The sequence below is a fragment of the Melozone crissalis genome, unplaced genomic scaffold, assembly GCF_028551555.1.
Source record: "Melozone crissalis strain CALT ecotype California unplaced genomic scaffold, PUWL_Pcris_2 ptg000016l_1, whole genome shotgun sequence".
In the NCBI taxonomy this organism is placed as follows: Eukaryota; Metazoa; Chordata; class Aves; order Passeriformes; family Passerellidae; genus Melozone; species Melozone crissalis.
In genome coordinates, this window is record NW_026535794.1 from 31,734,143 (window position 1) to 31,746,269 (window position 12,127).

A 12,127-nucleotide genomic window follows, 5' to 3' on the forward strand; every position below is an offset into this window, starting at 1 on the left:
GTGGTTTTTTTTTAACTGTGGACTTAGCTAATCTCTTTTCATGTCTGTGACCATTCTCACAACAAACCACATGCTTTTTCTGCATGTAAATACTCAAATTACTGAATAAAAGTCCATAATATTTACCAGTGCCACAAATATTTTTCAATTTTGTTGTTTACTTTAAACTCACATTATTTTCAAAACACACGTTGGCACATAAAATGAAAATCATCAGAAGGAAACCCCCACAAGCACAGGTTTTTATAATGGAAGGTTTAACCAAGTCAGACGTACATTTTTCTGGAAGAGGGAGCCTTATACACTGAGTATCAGACAGCAAGAGACACAGTTATCCTAAGCTCAACTTAATTTTTTGCTCTCCAAGAGAATGACAACTAAGACTACTATGATTCCTCTAGAGTAACATTTCAAGGGAATGGTAGAGCAGAATGGATTATGAGCTTGGTTTATTTAAACAAAAAAACATGCTTACTGAAAGTTTTGACCATCCTGAACCATCACCTTTCCAGGCTTTCCCTGGGGAAAAATGTATTAACACTTGCAAAAACACAGTGATCTTCACTTCCATTCTCCAAGGGACACCTTTCTCTCTTCAGACACGTCACTTCAGATGTCTGCTTGTAGAGATGTCCTACTCCCAGAGCTACACTTGTGACCCACATCCAGCAGAACAGAAATTTAAATCTTGTGCATCCCACAGAACGCTGAGCTTCTGGTGGATAAGAGCTTCTTGCCCTCTCTCGTAATTGTTTTTAGCACTTCAGTAATTTTTGGCTTTGTCTTGTTACATGGTTGAACTTTTATGTGCTTTTGGCAAGTGAGGGATTATTCCCTGTTGGATTCTGGTTAAGGCTATGATAGGTTATTCTGGAGTCTTTGGCTGGAAAAGACACAATAATAGTTTTCTTGATTAAAAAAATACATAAATCTTAAAAGATCTCAGGAGAAATAGCTGGATTCTGAGATTATTCATTTTTATCATGTGTATAGCTAGGGCAACATTGCAGAATGTTGTATTCCATGGCATTACAGTACAAATGCCTTGGAGGTGTAAAAGTGATGAATGTTCAGATTGCATCTTCTTATTGGTAATAGGATAGCATCCAATACAAATAGAAAAAAAAAATCCAATGCTTTTACAGTGTTACTGGCTGAAAGTTCCTCCTGATTGCTCTCTTGGACATATGGTAAGAATTTCCTTGCAATTCATTAAGAGCTCTTTTGAATGACTTTAAAAAGGGATACACAGTGCATATTGACTTCAGGGATATTTGGTAATGCATAGTGCGTACTGCTGAGGTCTTCTAATTATTTCCGTAAGTATTAGTTCATCAGAACAGTACAACTGGGTCATAGTGAACGACACAGATTGTTATAAGGAGGAGCAAGAGGAAAAAGTTTTTTTTTTTTTGTTTTTGGTTTACCTAAACAAATTTGTATCCCTAAATAAATCAAAACAATATTTGAGTAGCAACCATATTAAAACTGAATTATGCTGTTGCTAATTTGAAAAGGCTAATAATTTCCTGAACCTTTGAGAGCTATTCAGGCATGTTCTTGTGCATAACTTGGATGCATTGAATTCTACTTTAAAGGAAATATCTTTCATCAGTCCTTTTTGTAAGCCATGTTAATTTTAATCCAACCAGAAGTTCTTTAGAGTTCTTGTAGTCTGTTTAGAAAGTGGTACAACAGAAGGAAAGTTTAGTGAGAGCCCAGGCATGACTGTGCAGTGATGCATACAAAAATGTACACTTACATAACTAGCTTAATATTGCAAACACATTTAGAGCTAAAAGTTCAACCCTGCATGAAAACAGCACAGAGTCCTGATCTAGAGTTTACATCACAACAGGATCTAGGATCTGTATCTCACTAGCTCCTTTAGTCACCTGAGGACTCCTCAGTCCATGTAAAGGGCTTCCTTCACTCTTGGGAGTGTAAATTGTTAAAGATTACACTGGACAAAACATACTCCTAAACCCTGTTCACCTGTCAGCTGAAGGACTGGATCTGGAACACATGGGAAACAGATGTAGTTTTAGATCCCAGTTTGCAGAGTATGCAAATAACCAAGGTCAGTGAATACTGTCACTTCTCAAAGTGGAAGGAGGAAGAAGTAGGAAAGGGAGATTGTAGTGATACCTGAGAGACTACCTACTCAAAAGGAAAGGAAATTCAGAAGATGCCAGCATCATCCTTTTAAGCACTGGAGTTTGACTAAGGCAGCTTTGGGACATGGAGTTCTCACTCTGCCTCTCACCACAGTTTATCTACCGATGTGACAGACAGGTGTGACACTTTGTTCCTCCCCTCAGCCCTGTCAGTCTCATTACCTCTGAACCAGAAATCAGTGCCATCCTAGCCAGCACCAAAACTAGCCACCAGACGCTGCAGTCTGAAACGCAGGAATCATCAGCTGGCAGGAATCCTACTGCTTTTTCTGAAATGCCAAAACATTTTTCCTCTGAAGAGAATGCAGCCAAGTACATGTGAATGGTCTGTCATGGAAAAAACCTAACTATCCCAAGGCAAAACAATTTTGTGACCACATAACACAACTTTATGAGCAGAAACTATGACTTCTCTAATCTGAAAGATTTAAGCCAAGTCTATAATTAGGATAAACAACCAAATTAATTCTGGTGATCAATTGTAATTTGCATGCAAGTAGTACAAGGCAGATGTCATCAGAAATTTTCCCCATCCTCTGTTCTGAGACAATTTCTTACTATTTCTAGGATGCTTTTCCCATTCATGTCCTCTGGAACCATATACTTTGGAGGTGACTATGAGATGTAAAACTAGGGGATAGCTGAGATTTTCAACACCTGAGGCTTGCCAAAAGAAATGGGAACTTTTAAACAAAGGAAAAATGTGGGTTTGAAATGAGGGAAGTGGTGATACCAGCTTCACAGGCAGGTGCTGTGTCTCTCAGAAGAGGGGGCAGCTGGGGTGGAGAGCTGGGTGGGGGAGCAAATAGGAAAAAACATGATTTAGGAAAAACTATACTCCTAAACTTCAGCACCACCTCAGTCCAGAGACAGGCATTCTCTCAGTTAAGACTTGTCCATATATATTATTTAAATATGAAGCCCACAGTTATTCATCTTAAGAGTTTTACTTTAGGTAGGGTTAAATGTTTTCTGTGTGTCTTCATCACTTTTTTTCTGCCTTTGCATTTTAGTTTTCTTTTTCCTGGATTAAATGGTATCAGTGGAAGGTCACTCTCTGGTAACATCTTTAAATTTTTTTTAAAATCTTCATTTTTATCATGGCCATTTCTGACAAGGGAAAGATTCAGTGATGTGCTCGTGAGTCATGAAGAGCATGCTCAGAGAGAAGAGATGTTTACACTGATTCCTTTAGATGTAAATTACCACATTTTCTGGCCCTTGGGAGCATATAAACATTTAATCAGAACATCTTCCAGTAGTAAACACATGGTACATATATGAATAACACCCATTTGATTCAGTTATGTTATTTAGATTATATATATGTACAAAATGCTCTTTTATTGGAGGGTCAGACAGTAAAGTAAAAGAGAGATGTCCTTGCCCTCAAGATTTGGCATTATGTTGAGAAATACAAATATTTAAAAGAAAGCAATTGTCACAAGGTAATTCCCTTTGAGAGTCTGAGAGTAAAAAATGAACATTGTGCTGATCACATCCTGCTCAGCACTATGCAGTACATTCAAAATGTTGCTCAGTTCAAAGACTGGAGCTTGGCTGATGCCATCCCTGCAGTAAAGACATCTGATATTTTCTCCATATTTTTGTATTATGGACTGCTGATAATTCACTATCACCTAACTTTTTAATGTGAGATGGTATAGAGTGCTTGAATAACACCTTTCAAACCCAGAAAGTTTTCATTTCAGTTTCAGCTTTGCTCATCCTGTGTTTATATTCGTGAAACATTACGAAATTGTACCAGTGAAAAAATTATATCAGTAATTATGTCTACACTGCTGAAAATACATCCATTACTTGCAGAAGAGGTCCATGGACTTCATGGTTTTAAGAGCTTTTATCCATTTTGCTCAGAAATGTGGCCTCTGAATGGACCACTTAGCCTGAGTTTCCTTGGCATCTTGGCTGTGATGTTATATGGAAAGAAAAAACACAGAAAAACATTTTTGTGGGCCAAAGCTAAGGATATACATCACATTCCCTAGAAGGAATCATGTCTGTGCAGAAGTGAAGCCACAAGGACAGTGTTCCAGTATGGCAAAACATGAAAAGAACAAAAAGTGTTCTTTAGAAGTAAGCTCTTGGGATTAAACTCAGAAATAAATATTCCCAAAAGCAAACCCCACTTTTCCTCTGAAAGTGAAATAACTGGTGCCCTCCAAAAAACTGATGCCCTCCAAAGTTATAATTTCAATGGACCATGTCAATGACTCTCCCCAGGGCACAGACTGGGTTGTGAAGTCACTGCCATTTGTCCACTTTCCCATCTTTTGCCAGTGAAACCTTCACCAAAACTGTTGCCAGCTGTTCCACAGGCTCAGTTTGTTGCTAAACTCATGTCTTCAATTACAGTGCAAATTGTTTGTGATTAAACCATTTTCATTTTGTTTTACCCTTCATTATGTTTATCACTACCACAGAGAAAATTGAGCTGATGAAGATCTCAGAAGACAATTTCATATTTTCCCAATCTTCAAGGCAAAATAATCTATACTAATTTTTCCTCATAGACAAAATAGCTTTGCTTTAAAAGAAAAAGAAACACCAAAAATAAATAAATCAAAAATCTGGACACCAAGAGGTTTATCAGTTATCTGGCCTAGCACATTTTAATTTTTTCTTTCTTATTGTAATTCAGTAACACAGTAGATACTGAAGACACTGGATTATACTGGTTTTGCAACAGCCTTTCAGATTTTTCTAGAATTGATTGCATATTTTCCACTATACTAAACCAAATTCCATCTGTCTTTCCTCAAGGGTCATATCTTTCATATGCCTTCAGTTTCACTTTCTTCCTTATTTCCTATCACCCACATCTGTCTTGAAACCACCAAAATTAGACACAGCATTCCAGCTCAGGACTTGACAGTGCTACACAGAGAAAAGGCTACTCCATATGTTTCACATGTGACTCCTCTGTGCTTTTGAGAATTTCAGTTTTTTTCATCCCAGTTTGACAGCATTGGCTTCTATGCAGTTTTCCTTCCAATACATCTCCCAGATGCTGTTTTGTAGAAAAGCTTACTGTAAAGTCCTTCCCAGCCTCTGCTTATTGATGGATTATTCTTACACAAAAATCTCATGCTTCTGCATGAAATGTTCTCTTATTTGTGTTTCAAGTTCATAACAAGTTCCTATTAATTACCAATTCTTTTTATCCTTTTTTGCATTTAGGCAGCCTTTCCATGAGTAACAATAATCCTATTCGGTAAAAATAATCTTTCATTCAAGCTTTCATTTATTCTGTTATTATTCCTTTCTTTTTCACAAAAAATGAACTAATACTACTAACTACTACTTCTAATGAACTGCAGAATATCACCATCTCTTTTATGGAAATCTCCTTCCCTGATCTCACTCAATTTCTCAGGATTAAATGAAGAAATGCCCATCTCCAGTTACTTCTTTTGAAAGCAAATTCTGTTCCTGGCACTTTCCAAGAATTTAAGGGGCATTTTTTTACCTCTTGTCTCTGTTGCCCCTTTAATACTCCTGAACTGATAGCTCATTGTCCTGTCTTTCTCCTCATACAGGATGGAAGGCCCTAGAATTAATTACCTGCCTACACAAGGCAGCTCCTCCTCCCTTTCCCTTTCTTTCCTCCCTGTCCTTCTGAAATATGTGTATAACAACATCCAGTTCCCTCAACTATCTCCATAGATCTTTACTGACTCAAGTCACCATTTCCATAATGTATGAAATTGTCTTGCTCAGACCATACAAAGTTTGCCTACAAAGTTTTCAGCAGAATTACTGCCTTCTTTGCTTGATATGTTCTTACCACTTATCTCACTCTATTACTTAGAAGGAAAAAAGAATTAAAAAATCTCTATTTTATGAAAAGCAATGAATCACACTGGCTTGACTTTCTTTTTAAGGCTAGAGAAATTATAGTAATCCTGCCAAATTCTGCACGCTTATCAGTTAAGTGTCACCTAAAATAGACCTACAAACTTCACAGGCGAGAATAAAATGTGTTTCCTTGTTTTTATTCTTTGAGAAAATGTGTACTAGAGAACTTGTAAGACTATTTCAGCATTAATGAATTCTTGCAAGTTGTTCTGTTTAGAAACTTGTATAAATAAATAGCTATCTTTGATGTTAATGTTTAGTTAAAAGAATCAGACGTGTTCCTGCTCCGCAGTTTCTGGGAAACCACAAATAATAGTTTTGCTTGGTTACAGCATTAGGACTTTTGGATAACACAGCTCAGTTTTTCTCAGTAAAGTTCAAGTGTTGGGACATATTTCTTTATCTGATTTTTTGTTCTTCCAACACTCAACTCTACCCAGACCTTCTCCCTTCGCTGCACAAATCTCCAATGCTCTGCAGTTGCCAGTGCGACAGCAGAATAACTGCAACATTGTTTCAGTTTGGAGAATTACAACATTTCACTGGCTGCTCCCTTAATTAAAACACTCCATTTATGCCCACCAAAATCCAGTCTCCTAATTCCAAGCACTGTGCCATGACTACAGCTACTCCCAGTGATTACTAATAGTTTTACTGTTGAGCTTCAGTACAATAGAAATGTCACTGTACTGCTGTGGATATGTGGGAGGGGATTACAACTAATTATCCCCAAATCCTACAATAACAATTTTCTATTTTTACTCTGATTGCCAACAAATAAATTAGAAACCAGGACTTTCTTATCTTAAAGTGATTCTGTCAAGTCCTTTCTGGCTGGATCTCAGGTAGCACAAGCAAAAGTCACAAAGCAACAAAAACCAAAGTGCAACACAGTCTTTTATAGATCCTGCCTGTGAATTACAAGCCAGCATGAAATATGAAGGTGATCACCTGCAATTAAGGTAGTGGTTTCTGAGTGCAGAGAGATGTCTTGCTGGTGTTCTTCTCGTCTGTTGGAGAAATCACAAGGTGGTTAGGAGCTATGATACCTGTATAATACAGTACACCTTCTTTGCATTTGACTGTCATTTTCCGGAAATGTTTCATTAAAGTTGGGTGTCACCTGGTTTTGCACACCATGTGTTGCATTCTTTTCAGGGTTAATGGTTTTCTTGGGGAAATAAGTCCTCATTTTCAGCTTGTGTAACAGGGTGTTTCTGGTAGGGTGTTTTGTTTGCTTGTTTTAAGGTGTGCTTATGGATAATAGTTTTTTAAGTAGATACATTTTCTAGTCTGTCATGGGTTGTGTTAATTGATTATATTTAATTGTGTTTAATGTTGCTCTTCCTGTCAGTGACAATGTTTGGACAGATGAAACAAACCCATGGAGACATATTGGCTATTTGGGATAGAATATTTTTCAGATGCATATATTACTTTCCAAATATAGAAAATATTTTTGGATAAAGGAAGAATAGTATTTCTTCTCCAAATTGCATTATGATATTTTTATCATAATGTGTTAATCTCAAAATTACAAAGGCAAAATTGTAAACCACATCTTTTTGTGTGGCTCCTCTCCCTTCTATTGATGGGAGTCTTCTCTGTTTTACATGTGCATTTTAGTCCAGAATGTTTGCTTCTGCAAGGATATCAGAATACACTGATTTATTTTTAACTTGAGTGTAGAGTGGTTAGCTGTAGCTAGACTACAAGCTCATTTTTCTCAATAGGTTCAATGGGGAATATTTTTGCAGGAGTCATTTCTTATTCCTTCCTTTTTAAATTTTCTATTTAATCTCTTTGTTTATACCTTGGGTGGGATTTTTCCCCCTTTGAAGATGCTCATTAACTTGCATAGAGCATATCATCTCTTCCAAGGGAAGAAATAGGGAGAGGAGGAAGAGAGAAGGAAACAAATTCCTGCTCAAGACCCTGTGATTCTTTTTTCTGCATGATCAGTTCTTTGCTGTTCTCCCACACCCTTTTTGGACCAACTTTTCTATGCAGGGGAACCCAGGCTCTTTCTTGCCAGGCCTGTGAAGTACAGAGCAATGGATCTGAATTGTGATTGTAACAACTTTGTTGTTACTGTGTGTGAATAACTAATAATGAAGCTTTGAAAAGTGAAAGTGTCTGCGTTTTGGAGGTATTAAAAACTCCCTAGCTGCCAGTGATGCTGAATACCATCTGTGAGTAATGCATAGCTCTGAAATAGAGTCCTAGTCATTTTTTTGGGTTCATGCTACCTCCATTCATCTACTTGGCTATCTATGTGTTCTTAATCACACACCAGGAGTTTGCTTTCCAGGTGAGATGCATCCCTCTTCTAAAATTTCATGTGCAAAGATAGTTTCTTCTGAAAATAATAGTTTATGACTGGTTTAAATAAAAAACTGAGGTGTGGTCAGGAGAAGTTTAAATAAAAAACTGAGCTGTAGTTCTCACTCTTGTTGAGGTGAGTAAGACGAAATCTTGTTACCTTTGGTGAAGGAAATACTCCACAAAATTGCTAAGCCTGAGGCTGGGACAGCAAAATAATTTCACCTTGGTGTTTCTGTCTCTTCCAAAAATCTGTAAACTTATGTTCTTTATGGCAGCAGAAGCCAAAGGCCTTCTTAAGTTTTTGAAGCAGAGAACAGCTGTGTATGTGCATTATGTAGGCTTAACACTGAGCCATGGAATCACTGAACCGTTTAGGTTTGAAAAGACCTAAAGACCTCTAAGATCATTGAGTCAGACTATTTACCCAGCAATGTCAAGTCCACCACTAAACCATGTTCCTACGTGCCTCAGCTGCACGTGTCTTAAATGCCTTCGGGGATGGTGACAAAACAACTTCCCTTGGGCAGCCTATCCCAATGCTTGACAACATTGGTGAAGATCTTTTTTCATAATATCCAAGCTAAACCTCCTCTGGCGCAACTGAAGGCCACTTCCTCATCCTGTCACTTATCTGGGAAAAGAGGCAGATGCACATCTTGCCACAACCTCCTTTCAGGTAGTTGTGACAAGGCTCCCCTGCACTTCCTTTTCTCTTAATATAAATTACATAGGCTAATATAAATTACATAGATATACAAGTAATGCAAGTGATATAAAATAAAAGTAATATAAATCCTAGGTAATGCTAAGGAGATAAAAAAGCACAGAAACAGTCATAGGTCTGACATGCAAGAGTTTGACTCTACCTGAACATACAGTGTTCCAGTGGGCAGGAGACAACAATGCCCAGTAACATTTTCTTCTGAGGTTCTTTCAGAGCATCATGACCAATGAATGTAACACAAACATAATCTGAATACTTAGTGGGAGGTGGCCAAGAGAAACTTAAATTAGGCCAAGTCTTGCACTTGTTACTTGAGAAAAATTTCAACTGAGTAACTAGTTTAAATATCTGGGAGTCTTCTCTGGGATACCGGCATTTGGTGGATGGAAGAACAACTAGGAGTTTATATATCACAAACCCTAGAGGCACTACTGAAAGCAAATTATATAGATCATAATATGTACCAGTGGGGAAGCTGAAAACTGTTATTTTTTAAGCTTGTGCAGAAAATCTAATTTGTTTACCTGATTTCTTCAGAAGGGAGAAAAAATACATCAACAAAGCCAACCACCACCCTCTCAACTAGCCCAAACCAAGTCTTATTTCTGAAAAAAACCCAAAAAACACACAAACTGTGGGGAAGAGCTGAGAACCAAATGAGCAAAACACATTGCTTAGTTTCTCTAAAAACAATTTTGGATTTAGCTGGTTTCAGTTGTCATGTCATTTAGAAGTGGAACAGAAAAGCCTTTATTTAATAACAATTCTTAGTTGAAATTCACTAGCATATCTTTGGTCTTACTTGAAATTCTCCAAGCGCAGTGATGCAATTTCCCAAACGTGATAGGACCTTGCAGAAAACTTTCCCAAATCTGAATGTTTCCCTGGACATGCAGCTCTCCAAATAACCCTTCATCTCTCCTTAGCAGCTGAGTTTTCTAGATTTAAATTCATCTAGTTTTAGTAATGGTGAGACTCTGTGTCCAGTTCTGGGTTTCTCAGCATAAGAGAGACATGGAGCTTCTGGAGCCGGTCCAGTGTAAGGCTATGAGGATGATGAGGGTGCTGGGGCACCTCACTTATGAGGAAAGGCTGAGAGAGCTGGTCCTGTTTAGCCTGAGAAATATCTCATCACTGTCTGTGAGTACCTGGTCCCAACAGGACAGAGCATCTCTGCTCGGTGACGCCAGGAAACAGGGTAGAGGGCAACAAGCAGAAAGTGGAATACATAAAAGTTCCACCTGAACATGTGGAAGAACTTCTGCATTGTGCAGATGATCAAGCGCTCCAACAGGTTTCCCAGAGAGGCTGTGGAGTCCTCTTTCACTGGGAATATTCAAAATATATCTGTACCAATCAATCCTAGGTTATGCCCTCTAGATGACCACTAGAGCAGGAAGGTTGGGCCAGATGACATCCAGTGGTCCCCTTCTAATATTAGCTATTCTGCGAGAGTGACGCAGAAGGATGGAAGCGGGGCTGCGGCAAGGGGCTGATGGGCTCTCCGTAGGCGCTTCGCAGGCTCGGACACCCTCGGGCGGCTCCTGAAAGGCGACAGAGAGCAGGAGCCGGCCGGCATCCCTCGGCAGGCCCCTTATCCTGGGCGGCTCTGCCCGGCCGCGGCGCTGACCTTCATCCGCAACCCGAGCCGCGGGCGGGCGGGCGGCGCCGCTGCCGCTGCCTTTGCCGCTACAAAGCCCGGACGGGCGGAGCCGCTGCCGGCGCCTTTGCCGCTACAAAGCCCGGACGGGCGGTGCCGCTGCCGCTGCCGGTGCCTTGGCCGCTATAAAGCCCGGGCCGGGCGCTGCGGGCTCGCCCTGCGCGCACCTCGCCGTCGGGGCTGCGGCCCCCCAGCCACGGCGGGCTGTGAAGGTGAGCTGAAATAACGAGAGGGGGAAAGCTCAGTCAGAAAGCGGACAGGTGTTTGTTGTCGGATTTGGGGTTTTGGTTTTTTTCTCTTTTTTTCCACTTTATCTGAGATTGATTAAGCATTTTCTTATCAATGTTGTTTCAGGCTTCATCAGATTCATGTGCAGCTTCTTGCTAGGGGTTTTGTTGTTGTTGTTCTTTCTTTTTCTTTTTAACCGGTATATTTGATAGATTAGGAATAGAAGCCTGGGGGAAACTAAGAGCATCAGTTCTTTACTGCCTCTAAATGCAGCCTAGTATAACATGGCTTAAAAAGTGCGTGTCTTATCGTTGTACTCATGACCATGTTATGGCTGTTCCTTTAGTTCTAAATAAACATAAGGTAATGAAGGAAATCATCCATTCTGAATGAGATTGCTTACAGTAACTTTTATGTTGGTAATTTCAGGATTTATCATAAAAGACTACCAAAACAGGCTACTGACCTAAGTTGCTTAGTAATACTGTGCACTGTTCTTAATATCTCATCAAGAGTACTTATTTTTTCACACTGTTACCTTTTTTTCTTTTTCTAGTCTTTCTATTTAAGTAGAATCATGTTTAGACCAAAATGTGGTGAGTAATGGAAAAACCCACAGATATGAAGTCTTTAAATATTTACTAAATCAAAGTGTTTTGTTGGGGGGGGGGCTTATTTCAGGCTCTAATGTGACTCTCTCATAAGCACGCAACAAAAAGAACAATGAAGGACTACTCTGCAAATTCCACAGAACAGAACCTCTCCAATCCTGGTAAGAAGGAACACCACATGTGTGTTTGAAGAATACGTTCCACAGAGTTGAACTAAAGAATGCTGTGAAGCTCTCCTGATTGCCATAGTGATTTTGTAGGCGATAACATGATAAGTTTCCTATGAATGAGTGAATTGAAGCCACACCTATACAATATTTTTTGTTTGAATCATTCCATCAAGTTCAACAAAATCGATTTGCATTTGTAAAACTATTCAGGAGGGTCCTAGCCTGGGCATGAAAATTCTCCTGAGGTGAGCTGGAAGAAAGTTATTGCTTTCAAATTGTTGTCTCAAACAGCCATTGTAGGCCAACTAACCTTAAAAGAGTAGCTAAAAAAATTCTATTCATTGTGAGTCAGC

General features: G+C 39.1%; 1 protein-coding gene across 3 annotated transcripts in view; it reads left to right on the forward strand.

The window, feature by feature from the left end:
• Window positions 1-12,127, forward strand: part of ABCB5 (ATP binding cassette subfamily B member 5) — a 73,930-nt gene that overhangs the window by 29,100 nt on the left and 32,703 nt on the right. The window contains exons 1-2 of one of the 3 annotated variants that reach the window (XM_054273783.1): window positions 7,070-7,088; window positions 11,675-11,765. In XM_054273783.1, coding sequence (XP_054129758.1) covers window positions 11,717-11,765 — 49 coding nt within the window. In that variant the 5' untranslated portion in view covers window positions 7,070-7,088; window positions 11,675-11,716. Of the gene's footprint in view, window positions 1-7,069; window positions 7,089-11,674; window positions 11,785-12,127 lie in introns of those variants that run through there. The other 2 variants (XM_054273782.1, XM_054273784.1) reach the window with 2 other exon arrangements.